This window comes from Lissotriton vulgaris, chromosome 7 (assembly GCF_964263255.1).
Source record: "Lissotriton vulgaris chromosome 7, aLisVul1.2, whole genome shotgun sequence".
Lineage (NCBI taxonomy): Eukaryota > Metazoa > Chordata > Amphibia > Caudata > Salamandridae > Lissotriton > Lissotriton vulgaris.
This window is the reverse complement of record NC_141695.1, coordinates 128,751,355-128,769,378: the sequence shown is the minus strand read 5'-3', so window position 1 is coordinate 128,769,378 and position 18,024 is coordinate 128,751,355. Positions and strand designations below refer to the sequence as shown.

The window sequence follows — 18,024 nt, the reverse complement described above, 5'->3', positions numbered from 1 at the left end:
TCTGATCTGAACGGGGGAGGCGGACTCTCTGTGTCCTTCCGGCGAGGAAGGAGATGATCCATTCCAGTGCCTTCTCCTTGATTACGACGTTGCTGAGGCGCTGCACTAGGGTGCGGTGGCAGACAGTGTTGAATGCTGCGGAGAGGTCCAGGAGGATGAGGGCCGCTGTTTCTCCGTTGTCCAGCAGGGTTCGGATGTCGTCAGTGGCAGCGATGAGGGCGGTCTCGGTGCTGTGGTTGGCCCGGAAGCCTGACTGAGATGGGTCGAGGGATCCAGTCGTCTCGAGGAAGGCTGCCAGTTGCTTGTTGACTGTCTTCTTGATAACTTTGGCTGGAAACGGGAGGAGAAAGATGGGGCGGTAGTTCTTGAGTTCGGTGGGGTCCGCCGTTGGTTTCTTTAGTAGAGCGCTGAGTTCGGCGTCCTTCCAGCTCTCAGGGAAGGTGGCGGTGTCAAAGGAGGTGTTGATGATGTCCCGCAGGTGGGGTGCGATGACAGCGTTGGCCTTGTTATAATAATAATCGGGGTGTCCAAATGCTTAGAAATCATTGGGTCTAACTGAGTAATAACTGAGTAATAAGATCCTGTAAAAATAGGCTTTCTTTCCCACCCAGTCGTCCTTCCTGTGTATATGGATCAGTATAAAATTGATGGAATATCGAAAGTATCTTTGATGATTCAAAATGAAGACATCCATTCTGATCCTTCAGTGCTTGGATACTTCGTGCCGACTCTTTCATACGTAGCTGTACCGCCAAGCGTCTACCAATGGTTTCCCCATACTCATGATTCTGCTGTTTAAATACTAAATATTTCCTAGCATTCTCTAGGTTCCAGAACCCTATAATATTCACCTGAATATCTTCTAGTCTTAAACTATCCACTGCCTTTAACATAATCCCAGCTATAAGGGCTTCTTCTGCCAGGCTCAACGCCTCATATGCTGGCATATTTCCAGTTTAAGTTTCTTTTGTTGATACAAATTATAATTAAGACTTTCCCCCCAAAACAAGCTTCAAACATATCCCACACAATATTAGTATCAGCAGAAAAAGTATTATTTATAAAAAAACTCCTGAATCCAATGCTGCATATATTCTTTAAACTCAGCGCTTAGACATAGTTTCCGATCAAATGTAAAATGCCTAGGCAAGCTATTTCTCCTAGATATGCCAAGTTCTATCCCAATGGGAGCATGATCCGAGGAAACAGACAAATAAAGGCGTCACATAACAAAGACGAAGGGGCAAAAAAATAATCCAGTCTGACTAACTTTTTATGGGGATAGGAGTAAAACGTGAAGACCATATCCGATTTATTTGATATTCACCAGACATCCACTAAGCCATGGTCACAAACTAAGTTATATAGGGCTTTAAAAACTCTAGGTTTCCGGCCCTTGTATTTTTGGGGTCCCTCTAGCAACTACTGATTTGTTAGATTAATATTAATATTTCCACAGATTACTAAAGGTTGCTCCCAGGATGCCAATTCTGTATATAGTTCTACTAATATCTCAGGTTCATCCACACTGGACCCATAGATATTACACACCGTAAGGTTCCGTCCCGCAACACTACATTCAGCTATAGCCCATCGACCATGTTTATCAGCTAAAGTGTGACCGATAGTAAATAAATAAGGTTTAACTAAAATCGCAAACCCACGAATCATCCAAGAAAAACAGACGCAGGCCATGATGACGCAGGCTCACGTTACTATTACCAGTACATGCAGGTGGGGAAGCTCTTACTTTTCTATTACGGGTGGCACTGGCCATACTCTGTTACAAGGCATACTGCTCAATTAATTTAACTTTCACCCTGCCCTGCCCCTGATTACTACAAAAGGAAAATGAAGAAGATAATATGATCATCTATCCCTTCACATTATATTTGCTTATATAAGGGATAACTTTAGCTGCTTTGTTTTTATTGATTGAGTGAACACCGATAGGCCACACATGAATGACAGAGTTGAAAAAAAAATATTAACACAGGTAGTGAGTGGTAACCGTAATCGCCGGAGGAAGGCACTTGTGACTTGACTTGATAATTTGAACTATACAATATAGATACACAATATATGCTGTGCTTGCAAACTACTGTTAGTCAAGGGAGTATTCTGAAAAATTACAACTTCTACTTTCCTCGGCTTTGCTACTCTGGCACAGACGTGCGGTGTTAAATAGTACAAAAGAGGGACCCCCTTTGGGAATTACTTTCAGGCCAGGGAGTAGAGGGGAGAACAAATACCAAGACAACAGAAAAGGCTCACTCTTGACCTATAATTACTTAATATAATGGGAGTTACCTCTCAAACACAGGGCATACACCAACAATGTCTACACAGAGTGTAAATTTTTTCTCATTTTATTTCATTTTGCAGTAAAAAAGTCTTTTTTTCTTTTATATCATATTTTTCAAATACAACAATTATAAAAATATATACATTCTACACAGAGGCTTCAGGAAAAATATATTACAACACAGTGAGATTATGAAATATATCCTTGATTCTTCAAATTCATATAGAACACAAAATCAATTAAATGTGCACAACCAGGTAAAGAGCCATACATACAACACATACATTCTTTCTAAACATAACAGATTTCTTCGGGGAAATAAACAACAAATGCACTAAATTTATTGACCTATCTGATGTGGTCTACTAGGATATTAGTATTGCTGGATTTGCGGACCATCTACTTAGAAAGTTATGTAACTCACTAAACTAATTACAAAAAGGTTCTACTAGGACTGGCAGCACTCAGCAGCACACGAAGTGACAGACATAGTCCGTTATGAGTGGAGAAGTGTGGCTCACTGGTTAGAGGAGGCAGACCTGGAAGCAGAGGTCAGCCCGGGACCGGGGTTCAACTCCCGGCTCAGCGGGTCTTGAGTCCGAAAATGTCCACGGACTCGACAAATCTCGCTCCGGTGCCTACTCAATTCATGGGTTCACACTCTGTGACTCTGGGCAATAGCTTGCTTAATCTCCACAACGGCCCCTCGCTTTGGGATGCCTGGCTTTCACCTTGTGGATACCCTGCCAGGGTTATCTCACAGGGGAATACCAGGACGGGTTCCCTAAGCAAGCGCTTAGATACCGGGTCGGTGATTTGCGCTATATAAATACATGTACATTTACATTTACATTTATGATGGCAGATCACTAAAAAATGTCCTACTAAATATCAAGTCATAATATACTCAACCTATCAATCCACCACCACTATTTCTTCTTAGTGGCAGGAGTAAACAGGAAGGACTGTACTTTAGTCTCTAGGCTCTCTAGCATTATGCAGTTCTGTAAAGTACGCTCTTACATAATCACTCAGGCCAAATAGGAACAAAATTGAAAACAAGTAAGCATAGTAGCACCTGCAATCACAGAAGCTTTTGAAACATAATTTACCTGCAATGTAATCGGCAGCATTCTTGCTCTTCAGAAAAATCATATATTTGCAATATAACACAGAGAAGAGGAAAACAAAGTAGTTATTAAATAGCTACTAGTTCTCACCAAGCACAGGGATCTCGAAACCAAGCAGGTCTTGTTCCTGGTCCAGTATGTCGGACCACCGGTGCGTCAACTGGTTGTAGGTGCGCCGGACCCCTGACTACCGATACATGGCCTGGCACACCTTACCCCACAGCTGGCGACTCTCCCAGAGGCCATACCCAGTACCTGGCCTGCCACTTGCTGCGATGGACTTGGGGAGGTGGCGCTGCATAAAGAAGACCAGTGCGGCCACCTCCACCACGCTGAAGATCTCCCTGGGACTTGCAGACGCCCCGTTAAATGCCCGCAAGGGAACAGGCTGCAGGGTGCTGGACTCTTCCCTTTGGAGGCTCCCTTTGCCTTGGTCCTGGGTAAAAAAAAGGAAAAAAAGGAAAGTATAGGGAAAAAAAGTAAATAAAAGAAAATAGAGTGCTAAATAAAAACTAGTTATTAAAGTAACAAAAAGTAGAAAAAAACACAAAATATAGATGTACAAAAATAGAGATAGATAATGAGTAAAAAAGATAAAATTAAGTTCAAACATACAAAGGATTGCAAAGATTGAGGCAGGATAGAAAGGCATGCCCAGAACCATAGCAATGAATGAAAAACAAGATGGCCACGCCCATTGCAACCACATGGGAAAGTTTGCGCGATATTTTCCTCGCGAGCACGCAAAAACGTATGCGAACACGCAATTGATACCCGTAACAGGAAATGCACAACGCGACCATGCAACTTGCGACTGGAAACGGAAATACGCAACGCGAACAGTGAAAACAAGATGGCCGCGCCCATATACGACCGCATGGGTAACTTCGCGGTAGCCGCAGTGAAAAAAAATTCCAGCAAACTCGCAAAAAAACCCATCCGCAATGTCACGAAAGTTTGCGTATTTTGCGGACCACGAGTACGCTTTCTCAAAATTCACCCATACTTGATGGCAACGCCCTATCCTCTTTTCTCACCGGACACACTCATAAAATCTGTCTCCCACTGTACACTTCTGACCCAAAGAGAACCATCTGTGGCATACTCCAGGGAACCTCACTCCGCCCCACACTGTTCAATGTCTGTATGACTCCACTGGCACCCATTGCTCACAACCACGGACTCAACATAATCTCCTATGCTTGAACAGTACTAGAGCAAACATACAGAAGGCCATGACTGATGTTACTGACTGGATGAGAGCCAACTGTCTCAAATTCAATGCCGGCAAGATCAAAGTTCTCCTCTTTGGAAAACCTCAACATGAGCTGGCTCCAGGTGGCCCTCTACCCTCGGACCAGCACCCATCCCCACCACCCATGCTGGCAACCTCAGAATCATCCTCAGCAGCGAGCTCTCCATGACATGACAGGTCAACTTGGATTCTTCAACCTGCTTCAACACCCTCAGAATGCTCCATAAAGTATTCCTATGGATCGCAACCGACACCAGAAGGACTATCACTCAAGCCCACTTCAACAGTTGACTTGACTAGGGAATGCCATCTACGCCGGAACCATCAACCTCCTCCTGAAGCACCTCTAAACAATCAAGAATGCAGAAGCAAGAATTATCCTGGACCTGCCCTGAAGACCCCACATCACTACTACCCCCATAGCCTACACTGGCTTCCTGTCTGCAAGAGATGCTACTTCAAGCTGTTCCTGCATGCCTACAAAGCCCTCCATGACACAGGACCAGAATACCTGTACAACCACCTTACATTCCACCAGCCCACCATAAACATCAGGTCTGCCTCCCTGCCCCTCGCCACCGTTGTTCACATCCATCATACCGAGGACGCCCTTTCTCCCACATTGCAGCTAAAGCCAAGAACGAATTCCCCTTTCATCTCCAAACCACTACCGCCCTCGCCAAATGCAGGAGTGGACTTAAAACCTGGCTGTTTGAGTAGCTCCACTTCACACAGCACCTGGATAACCTCCAGTGATAAGCGCATGCTACAAGTACTGATTGATTCATTTATTTATGTGCATGTTCTCATGCACGGGAGGATGGCAGAGATGCAGAGCAGAGCAAAGCCACATTTGGCAGCAAAGCGATTGAGACCTGAGGAACTAGGGGGTGATTTCACACAAGATCTACTTCCTTCTCTAAAGAAACCTTCTCACAGAAGACAGTAGTAAGTACAGCAGCATACCTGCCTGCTGTGATAATCTAAGATTACCAAAGCCTTCTATAAATGCCATAAAACCACATCTACGAAACTGCAAAGCTTTGGCAATAAGGCAAGACAATTGTGCACATGAGGGTTAGAGAGCTGGCAAAGATAGTAGGAACTAGAGATTGTTGGAAGATAGCTTGCTGACAGAGACACTGAGGCCGACCAATAAGTAATAAGTTATATGTAACAATCGATCATTGACAGGAGCCAGGATAAGATGTTAAAAAGTGGGGGCAGAGATAATGGGAAGGCAAATGTTAGAGAAGAGAATGTCATAAAGAACAAATACTCACATTGAAGAGGCTTTTTGCTGCAGCCATTTGTTTGGCAGACTTCAACTTTCAGCTGATAAAAAGTTTGTCTTCCTGCACTCCTGTACATGGTGTTCTTGTGTCTCGTAGCTGAGCAATTCTTGAAGGAAGTAAAAACTGAGCCCAGACTCCCTGGATATGAAAAGAGAACACACATAGCATTGGTATGCAATTCAGACTGACCAAATCAACCTCAGGGCATCGCCTTCCAAGGCCATCACAACAGACAGACTCTTCCTGATATCGACACACAAACCTCAAGATGGGACCAGAACATGATAGCAAATGTGTCTCAGGTAGAGAATTTGCTTTTTATTATGTCTCATAATCCTTCACGGTGAAAAGTCCTGTTCAGAGTCCTCCTCATTCAAAATGCCATTGCTCATTCAAAACACCCAAACGTATAGATCTTGTGAGTGTGTCTTGGAAACATACGTAATGATATTTTATGTGATGCAAGACACCTTTCTTTCTATTCTCATTGGTTACCTTCTACTACCTTCTTAGCACTTTGAACTATGTGGTTATCACACATTGAAGCCCCCAGAAAAGTTGAAACACAGCTCACACGTACTACTGTACACTTAGGACTCAAAGTGTCTTTCTTTGTCTACCTGCTCTGTAGTTGTCATCATCATCATTAGTATCAATGCCCGATTGATGTGATTGTCTACTGATAGCTACTAAGCTACAGACTGCACAACCCAACTCACCAAGATGGTGCATATGATCACTAGCGGATGTCCCTGATAAGATGGCTGCCACAAATAGCAGACAGGGAACACAGGTGATCAAGAACAAAACAAAAATGAATTAGAAAAAGTTCTGACACACATTGCTACCCACTCATAAATATGATAAAACCCATACACAACTGAAAACACATATGTAGTAAACACAAGAGCAAAGGCACTTCCAATTATGCAATATACATTAGATGTAATGCTTAGTTCTCTAGACTAATAAGGATCAAAAATACTGCACCACAATCCATTATTCTTACTCTCATTGGATAGAGGTTCAAAATACATCATCTTAGATCAAAAGCAACAGTACATCAGCCATGTACGGTGATGTCCAGATGTCACTGTTGTCAAAAAATAGTTTTCATTAGAAAAGTTGTGTTTTACTGCACAGGTTAGAGTTCAGCTATCATATCCAGTACAAGGCCACATTTTGAATACTGCATGTTTAAATGTTGTGCACAACAATTTGTTTTCATTTAGTTTTCGATAAATCATTGAAGTTCAGCTCCCGCCACAGTTTACCTCTGTACTTGAAGTACGAACTGATGTGCTTCTGCAACATTGCAAGAATATGAGCTAAACATCAGTTTATGTGCTAGTAATGTTTCACAATGTATTGTAGTAAGTTGCATTACCCATGTTTCTATCCACTGTCCTCACATAAGAAATTATTACTAACTAGGTTTAGGATGAACCTGTTTCATTATCTGCTGATTAGACCAAAAAGTGAAATTTTTAAGTAATCTGCAGCGCCCTGTGGCTGCGACGGAAAGTCTCCACAGAACATGCTGCATTTTATATTTTAATGTAGATTTCATGAATACCCGCGCAAAAGCTATTTGGTTGCTCTTTTAAAAAGACTCAATTTTAATCAGATCAGACCAGCTCTTATGTACTTACAACTTTTGCATAAGGATAGTATTCTTCAGGTTACAGAATTCTTAAAGCTATGTATAAAGCTGCGAAATTGTTTGGATCAGTGATGGTCCTCTTTGATGAGTTTTATCTTTCATGAACCTATTAGCTGTATGTAAATAACTGATTCCTGTACTTCTTGCACTTTACCGCTTGTTTTTATCATGAATTTTTAAACTGTTTGTTGTATATGTACTTTTATGGTTTGAATCAAAACCGAAATAAAGTCTCTATTGAATTGAAATTGAAATATTGTTTTTAGCAGTTGTTTTGAAAATGAGCAGTTGTATTGGTTTAATGCACAAGTTACATTTTAGAGTTACCTTACTACATGCTATGAGATTATGTGCTTATTTGTCATGAACATTCTAAATGCTGAGAAAGTCTTCTACCAGTCGTAAGGGATTACATATTTAGAATCCTGGAAAAAGTAGGAATGGGCCAGAAAGTATCTGAAAACCAAAATGGCTGAACAATTGTACGGAGAATTATTATTCTGAAATCTTTTGAGATTCTAAGAGTTGCATGTTGCAAAATATGTGGTAATATTTTAATCTAGAGCATTGGTTACATTATACTTGATACATTGTTTAACCAGAGCTTGGAGGCAAGGTAACAATGGAAAATATTGAACTATTGATTTGAAATCAGTAAACGTCACAAAGTTAAGGTGGAAGTGAAGAACTTGATTCAAAATAAATGAATAAATACAACTAATATTTAGCATGCCGCTGAGAAGAACTAGGCATTCTAGATAAAACACAGCTATCCTCAGAGACTGATGTACATTATGCAATAGGTAGAAAAAATATATTTTCACCACAGGCCTGTGCCTCTGAGACACTGGGTTTAGTATTGACGTGTTGCAGTTGAGTGATCCCCACCTAGAGCTTAGCAATAAGGGAGGCTGACATGATGTAGCAGTAGCCTGACATGGGACTGACTCTGCACCCAGCCCTTCAATTCTTGCAGCAGCCCTGGTATGCTTGCTCATTGCATGTTCACCTCTGATTAGTCACCTGCTCATTTATCCAAGAGCTAACTGTAAGCGTGTAGGCCAAACTAAACAAGCTCCATCTTCTAATAATCACATGAGCTCATTGCTGCAGCACTAACACATGCATAGGCTTCATCTTGACCAATAACTAAAATGGTATTTTATAGAGCTCAGCTACTGACAGCATGGAAAGGCAAGGAAGAAAGACATGATTTGTTCCTCAAGGTTTATCCTGCACTGGGAAGAATATGCTATTTTCCTGAGGTTATTGATAGAACCAGGAGGGAGTAGTTTTGCATCTAATGAATGCACATCTGTCTTTCTTGCTTGAGAACCAAGATACTGAGTCATTTTCTGATGCAGGGAAAGGCTTATCTATCTGTTCCTAGAGTGTATGTGTCAGACATTGCATGAGCATCATCACATTGTGCGTCATTTCTCTGAATGAACGTCGCTCTCAAAGTACAATCCTGCTAATTAATTTTAGTTAAGACCTGATCATAGACATGATACCATGAGGATCCCTTTAACTATCCGGTACCTACCACGGGTGTACTCACTGACTGCAGACATGCAGCTTTCCACGTTATTGGGGCAGGTCACCAGCTCACCATAGCATCTCTTGTTGGCTAAGTCCAAGCAGTATTCACACTTAATAGCATTTCCTGAAAAATATAATAAGAATAACAAATAATATTAATAAGAATAATACCAATACTACCAATCATACAAATAATATTAATTGGACATGAAATGCTCTATGACTAAAGGTTTCCATCAAGTGTCCTAGGGTTTGAGTCATATATTTAAAGGATTGATATCCTCTCTGGGCTCTTTGTCAGGTGGATCAGGTTTTAAATGGACAACCTGGGCACAATCTCATCTGGCCTTTCACTTCATCCACTCTCTTCTTTATATTTTGTTTAATGGTGTGGATGAGGGTGACACTTTCACTTGTCTGTGTGGACTGTTATGCTGCATGGCTGAGGTTAGTGAGAGAAACAACAGTGCAACAAGACATGTGGAGGGCAACATGTGTTGGAGATATATCTCCAACACACTCCTAGCTTGACGACTGTCCTGCACAGCTCTTTACCCTGTATGTGCTGCTGCCCCCAAAAGCCATGATGACCAGTGGTGTTAGAAAGTATTGATACACAAGGCATTCGTCTGATAGGAGGTGCTGCATGAAGAAAGAAGACTTTTCATTATTTTTTTTTTATTTAGAAAAAAAAAGTTCAACTTAGTGTACATACTATGAAAGTGAAAATGTGATTCATTCACTACCTGTGCTGAGATAGTGGGAACAAAGAACCGACTGTTTTATGAATGAACATGGTGTTTCTTCTGCTACTTGGGGGGGGAAAGAAGAACAATGTACATCTCTTGTGACCTGCACCAGGCATTTCTTTCTCACTGCTGTGTTAACACCACTTCTTATAGGGGAGATTGGCCACCAAAAACACATTTTGAAGAACAATGGGCAGCGCCAGACACCACTGCACTGGGATGTGTGAATGCTGAATGGGCATCACCAAGGCCACTACATGGTATGTGTATTTAACTTCCTAGGGCCCAGGCCTTCATTTCCTCCCTACCTTTTCAGCAAGAGGAATGGAGGAGGGTGGGATGCATGGCACTGTGATGGGCTTAGATAAGATCCTTGGCTGAAAAGAGACTCTTTTAGGAAATTATAAAACACAACAGTACAGAACGCCTCTGTTCTTTTGAACATCACGTAGCAGGTATATTTATACAGCACATGTCCATCCCTTGGAGTGCTTTAGTGCTGAGTAACAAGTGTTTATTGTTACCTGACTTAATGGTACTCATGTGTTGACCTCAGCAGGATCTATATTATTTTCTAGTACACTCTAATGAATTCTTAACCCTCTCCCTACTAATCTTTATCAAAGGTCACAAACAAGAGAACATATTATTATTATGTTTTTCCAAAGCTCCCCACGTCTAGAGCCTCTATATCTGTGCAGCACCCTCCAGTCCACCTAGCTCCCCACACTTGCCTCAACATGACTCTAGAGCTCAAGACACTCTCCACTGCCCTTCAGTGCCCCCAGCCCCCCCAATTTACACTTGTAAATTTCTGCATCCATCCTGCAAGTGGTGTTGCCACTGGAGATAGTGTAACTCACTAACTTAGAGTAGCAATGTGCTTAGTAGGAAGAAGGTAGTTGATGCAGAATTAAATCAGAGGCAAGGGGTAGAGCGTGGATGGATGAGCATGGAGGGATGAGCGTGGAATGTGGAGCACAGAGCAGCTCACAGACCACAGCTTGCTGTCTACACTGTGGCCCACAACCTACATCGACCATGCTGGGACTAGTTAGACTGGTCTGACTGAACACTGCACATAATCAATACATTACCATAGGGCCTCATTGATAAAATACTGAAAGGCTTCAGGTGCATTCCAGAGTCCGAATTGAAAGGCAAGTTATTTGTACAAACCAAATTTGGTACAGGAAGCTGTCTTCCACTCATCACCCTCTCTGACTCATAACAGATGGTAAGCACCCCACTGATATAGCTTGGTGTAAATATGTGCCTTCTTGAATTGATAAATTATTGTGGAGATTAGGGGACAAGGGTACCTGTTCTTAATAATAATTTAATTCAGGGCTTGTAATCTAAGCAGGTTCTGAGTTTCACATATTGCTTCACAATTAAAAACAGTGGATAGGATGACAGACACTGTGAGGGCTGTGAAAAACGTATTGCCAACATTTTTTTAATGTACTGGCACAAATGGGTGTTTTCCTTCTCTGTTAAGGTGGGAATAGGGGTACACTGAGTGTGTGAGCCAGGTTGTACTTATTTCTTGCAATCAAATGGATGATGTGGTGAAGGAGTTGTGGCTTTATCTTTATCAAACTCATCGGCAATTTCCTGGTATTGTTACATGAGTTTGAGTGAGCCTAAACAAACAGAAGACAAGAGGTGTTTGGCGGTTTATGTATTTAAACATTACATCTGAGAGAACAGTTATAGGCACAAGGTTTGAGAACTGTCTTAATTTACAATCAGTGCCTGTCTTTCTTTTATTCAACACATGATAGGTTCCAAAAGTTTCTGGTATACTATATATGGTAAGGAATGTTGCTTGCTGCATTTCAAGTCGAAAATGTATTGTCTAGTATTTACCAAAAGTGGGTATAAACCTCGCGTGGACACAGAATGGGCAATGGATACAGTGTCCAGATGTCCTAACTCATGTGGCATCCAACTTTTTATGGTGTTTTAGGTGCGTGCGTACCCCTCCAGCCATTTGTGCTTTATTGAAGCAATCACCCTTGGCCCTTATAATGGTGCTGCGCCTATCTGTGAGATTGATTAAAGAGTTTCCCTCCTAAGCGTTTGCCTGTCAGCCACACACTCTCCCCCCTGTGCCCTATCAATCAGCAATCCTGGCCTTGGTCCCATTGCCTGCTTGACTATATATATTTTCTCGTTGAGGTTGATGTGGAGTTTACAGCAGGCAATTCTGTTAATAAGGACACTATTTCATTTTCATCAAAGAATGCATCGATTTCCATATTCACATCGCCCCCTCTAGTTGATGATTCAACTACACTACCTGACTCATGCATTTGGACAGTTACTTGCTAACACTGAGTTCTGAAGGATCCTGTTGTTGTTTAGCACCACACCTTCCAGACATCCCTGATCCAAGCGGAGGAGGAACCTACAGCCAGCAACCTCCCACCTCTCACAATGCTTGCTGTGCTATAAAAGTGCTTTAAAATCTCCCACAATGCTGGATGTGCCTGAGAAAAGCCTGGGCCAAGGGTATGCCGTCCAGCACCAGTAAGCGACAGGAAGATGCATTAGCAGGGCCATCTCCCTTAGGCTCAACATTCATGAATCCTCAAGTAGATGAATGGCCCCTTTGTACTTTGCCCATGTTGTTAACATATGGCCGGGATGCCCGCCACCCCCTCCCAACACCAATTCCCCAAGGGGAGGAGACAGACACAGGTTTGAGCTTTTGGAAGGCGGAGGGGAGGTACCCCCCCCCCGGCCATATTAATTAAAATATGAAACAAAATTTAAAACATTAAATTAAAACGTTTCATGAATTATGTACAATTTTACTTTCATTACATTTTGATGAAGACATGTTCTTTGGCTAACCTTAACAGATCTCTAATACAAAGGTTTACTAGGCGAGTCTAGCATCCTGAAAATGCATACATTCTAAATTAAAATTGTACACACTAGCATTAAGGGCCAACGGCAAGGTCTTAACCGGTGTCAGATCCCTACTACCAAACTCCTGCCCTCACGGTGTGAGTGGCGCATGCGCAGAGGACTTTACCCTCGTTGCCAACTGTAACTTCCCTTGTCGTGGGGGCCCCCTTTCACTCGACGCCATCTTAAAGGTCGTCCGAGTTCCCGTGTGAGGTATCTGTAGGAAGGACAGCGTGGACTCCCCCCCTTCCCCACAATCTCTTCCGCTGGAGCGGATATCCGGCCCCCGGGAAATTCGTAGGGGGGGCATCTAGCCGACTCCCCCCTGGGAGGGGCCTATGGCCGTCTCCCCCTAGGCGACCCATCCGTAGTGGGTGCCGCCTCCCCGTGGGAGGGGCCAATGGCCACCTCCCCCCCGGGCGTTCCCATCCATTCTGGGTGGCGCCCCCCTCTAGGGACCTTGAAATTACTGCTCACCGATCATGACCTTACCGCCACAGGCCGGATAGTTGACCGACTATCCGGCCCCCCACACCTCCTAAAGGTCATGCCTCCTTAAACCCCTTAGCCATGCTATGAAGTCTCCTATGAGTAAATCATTCCCCGCCCTGGACAGGTGAACCCCATCATTCAAATAAAAGTGATCACCCCGAATACACCCATGGGGAATGCTATGCAACTGCGCGGAGCGAAACAATTTCCCAACTTTATTGTTGACCCTCTTTACCGAGTGGTTCAACGCTGACACAGAGAAACCCCCCCGCCAAACTTTCCTGGGGATCATGTGGGACCAGGCGATTGTGCACCCCGGGAGCCTCTTAGCCAACCAGCTAACTGCCAACAAAATGTGTTCCAATAACACTCGTCTTCCCAGTCTTACTAAGTCATCAAAAAAGAAAGGGAGGACAAAGTTTGGATTAATCTGAGGGAATCTGCTGTACATGGTAATATTAAAGATTTTTGGGCAATAATTGGGAAGGGGTGTGGTACGCGTCATAGTCCCACCCCTATTCCTATACCAGAAGAGGTATGGTCCTCTCATATCCGAGAGCTCTACGCAGGGAACGGGACTACAGGTATTGATAACTCCATATATGCTGCACCTGAAGACCTTGTATTGTACCCCTCAGAAAAAGAAATCGAGACGGCTATAAAAAATATGCGTCCCTCTGGGGCCATGGGCCCGGATGAACTCCCTATGACGGTCCTTAAACAAGATCCCTTAAGATGGAGTAAAATCTTGTACCCCTTGTTTAAGGCGTGCCATCTCTCCAAAATTGTTCCTGCTTCCTGTAGAGGAAGTATTTTGGTCCCCATCTTTAAGAAGGGTACAAGGGATAGCCCTGGTAATTACCGCTTGATTGCGCTCCTCGACTCCATCGGAAAGGTCTTTGCAAAATGCCTTCTAAGTTCCCTTTCTGATTGGGTCGAGGAAGGCAATATTTTGCCGTTTGAACAGACCGGTTTCCGTAGGGATCATGGCACGTTAGATAATCTCACCGCCCTTCATGTGATCACAGATAAATATGTCAAGGTGAGAGGAGGAGTGGTGTATGCCACCTTTATAGATTTCTCCACAGCGTTCGACAAAGTAGATCGTGGAACGCTGTGGAGAAAATTGGCGATGCTTGGTGTCCCTTCCCTCCTGTTGGAACTGGTTCGGGCTCTGCATACTGAGACCTGGTGCAGGGTCTTAATGGGGGGCGAAAGGGGGCTTTCTGCCAAAATACCATCTCGGAATGGCCTTAAAAAAGGCTGCTTATTGGCTCCCCTTTTGTTCTCCTTATATACGGTTGACCTCCCTGCCGCCGTGTCTGCCAGTGAGGGGATTGCCCCGATGGTAGGAGGGACTCCAATATCCTGCCTGATGTATGCCGATGATGTTCTTATTCTTGACTTGACTCCAATCGGTCTTGCAAATCGGCTACAGGCTCTCCATGATTTCGCTGGTGATCATCACATGAAGATTAACATTACCAAAAGTAAAGTGATGTGTATAGCTGGCAAGAAGAAGTGCCGTTCCACAAATTTCGGTTGGGCTATTGGGGGGCATAGATTGGAGGTCGTAACCTCCTATACTTTCTTGGGAAAAATATTTACGGCCAATATGAGCGAGAAACTCCATATAGAGCATTGCTCTCGCAAAGCTCTTGCCCATGGCAATGGTTTAAAATCTCTATACCAGGCAACGGGGAAAAGGCATTTTTCCAGTCTTCTAAAAGTTTTTAGAGCAAAAATCCCCGCTACTATCCTATATGGTATTGAATTAATAGAGGTGAAAACCTGGGACTTTTGCCATAAAATTGAGGGGAAACTCTTAAGATCCCTCTCTACTCTAAACAATGCTTGCCCACTAGCCGCTTATAGGCTTGACTTTGGACTCAGGTGTACCTGGGTTCAGGGTCTATGTGCCCTAATAAGATGGGTGGCCAGTTTGGCTAGAGCGGGAGTAGGGACCCTGCGAGTCCTCCTCAAAAACGAACTACTGGGCAACTTTAAAGAGTTCTCTAAACTCGTAAGTAACTTTAGAAGGGCTGTAACGCTACTTAAACTTGATGAAAGTGTTCTGTTCGCCTACTCTCCCTCACAGTTAAAACTTGTCCTTAAGGAGGCTTCGTGGGAGTTTTGTTTCCTCTCTGATAAAAAGTCAGTTGGTGACAAAAGGAACGTGGAACCTCTCATTTCTTCCTATAGGTTGAAGCAGCCACAACCCTATGCCCTATGGAATCTACCGCATGGTATACGTAGATTTTGGTTTTTGTTACGTTATGATTTAATTCCACTAAATCTACTGTTATCTAAATGGCATGGGACTTCTGCTCTGTGCAATTTATGTAAACTGAACACCCAGGACTGTATGCATGTACTACTGATTTGTCCCATGCTCCGTAATTTGCGCAATCGATGGCTAAAAGTAATTTGTCTCCGCCTTAGCATTGTCACTTTAAAGGACTTTCTTCACGCACTTTATTGCCCTCCGAACGAAATGTTTTGTTCTTATATTTTTAACTTTTTTAAAGGATTTTTAGCTATTTATTAATATGTAACTGGAGATATCTTGTCTGTCCGACCTTGTAGATGAATTTTTTGGTGTATATCTATTGTGGATTGAATCTTGTTCCTCAAACTTTGGGATTTTTTGTGTATTTGTTGTTGTTTATTGTATATTTTTATGTGGCCCTCTTTGAGAGCCAAAACATAATAAAATAAATTTGAAAATTTGAATTTAAGTCATTGCCCCCCAAGTGTACTATGACTATAGATGGTGGTGACCTTTGCCGCCCTAAAAGACCCTCCACAAATGATTGAAATTGGTCAAAACAGAGGCCACCCTTCCCATGGAAGGTCACTCTGTACCCGTATTCCCCAGATGCGTGAGTCGCGTCACCTGCCATGAATACGTCCCCGGCGCGCCTCACGTATGAGTGGCCCACGACCCATACCACTTTCTCTCCAGTCGGTGATCCTTGACCGCTGGGCCCCTGGTGATGGGTTGACTCCAAATTCCGCCCCAATCCGCCCTAAACCAATCGGACGCCTCGTATCTTGTCTGCGACCCTCCAGGTGTTTACAGCAGCGGAGCACCTTCCTGACTAAAAAGGAACCCGTCGGGTCCCTTATGCCGTGGAGCTGTGCCATGAATGAAATGGCCGCCATATGTCTGTTGGCAGTTGCAGCTGATCTGCCTTCTCTATGCAGCGCTATGCAGAGAACCCCAGGAAGGATTCCTCCTGTCCCCAGCTATGTCTCCCTGCCGGGCCTAAAAAGGTGCAGTAGGAACTAAACGCTCCCTCATAAGCCTTCCTCGTCCTGGGCGCTAAGCTGGCTGCCACGAGGTCTTGTAATCGGGGGACAGATCAGCCATAGTGCTTCGGGGAATGGTGCCGCTACTAGGTCCGCTGTGGGTAGATAGCCCCTGAAAGCCTGCATGTGTGAACGAGAGAGTGCATCAGCTGCATTATTCAGTACACCCGGCACATGTTTGGCCCTGAACTGTACATTCAATCTCATGCAACATAAAACAATTTCTTTTAACAGTCTCAAGATCCACTTGCAGCGGGCTGCCTGCTGATTAATGCACTCAACCACAGTCATATTGTCGGACCAAAACACTACTGAGCGGTCCCTAAAATCGTCTGGCCATGCCAACAGAGCAACCCAAATGGGAAACAGCTCCAAGAACCCAATGTTACCTGTCAGGCCGCTGGAGGGCCACCACGTCGGCCATACTTGCGCCGACCATCGGTTACCAAAGATGGCGTCAAATCCCACGTTCCCGGCTGAATCGGTCCACAAACCCAGCTCGTCCGACGATGCTGGCGATTTGTTCCACACTACTCGACCGTTGAAGTCCGCCAGAAATGCCAACCAAATGCGCATATCCTGGCGAACCTCTGCTGACAGTCTCGTGCGGTGGTGTCCCTCCTTGAGGCCGACCATAGCTTGTGCAATAGAGCGTGAGAAGGGGCGGGCCATCGGTATTACTCTCAAGGCAAAGTTAAGCTGACCCACTGTTTGTTGTAACTGGTGCAGGTCACTTTTTCTTTGCCCAGGCATTGTGTTAAGGAAGCCCTGAACTTGGCCACCTTCTCCATTGGCAAATGGAAGCATCCTTCCACTGAATCAAGCTCAATTCCCAGAAACTCCAGTGAAGTAGATGGCCCCACCGTCTTACCTAGTGCCAATGGGACTCCAAACTCCTGCATGAGGATGCAGAAGTCCTGCAGCGCCTGTGCACATTTCGCATTGCCGGCCGGCCCTAAAAACAGGAAGTCATCTAGATAGTGCATCACTTGTCTATGCCCTGTGGCCTCGGTGAATGCCCACTCTAAGAAGAAGCTGAACATCTCAAAATAAGCACAAGAAATTGAGCAACCCATGGGCATGCATTTATCCATGTAATAACTTCCTTGGAACGTAAAACCTAGCAAGCGCTGGTCCCGCGGGTGTACCAGGAGCAACCTGAATGCCGATTCGATGTCCGATTTCGCCATCAGAGCACCGGGGCCCAGGTGATTCAATAGGGCAACGGCATCGTCGAACGATGCATACCGAACTGAACAGACATCCGGATAAATGGCTTCATTCACCTAGGCACCCCTCGGGGCCGACAGATTGTGAATGAGTCTATACTCCCCTGGGTCTTTCTTCGGAACCACTCCCAGA

At 44.1% G+C, this 18,024-nt stretch overlaps 1 protein-coding gene across 1 annotated transcript in view; it reads right to left on the bottom strand.

Moving 5' to 3' along the window:
* The window catches only part of LOC147700983 (uncharacterized), a 151,510-nt gene that overhangs the window by 53,760 nt on the left and 79,726 nt on the right, over nt 1-18,024 (bottom strand). The window contains exons 2-3 of the mRNA XM_086929285.1: nt 9,195-9,314; nt 5,974-6,123 (exon numbers count right to left, since the gene is read on the bottom strand). Coding sequence (XP_086785411.1) covers nt 5,974-6,123; nt 9,195-9,314 — 270 coding nt within the window. The remainder of the gene's footprint in view (nt 1-5,973; nt 6,124-9,194; nt 9,315-18,024) is intronic.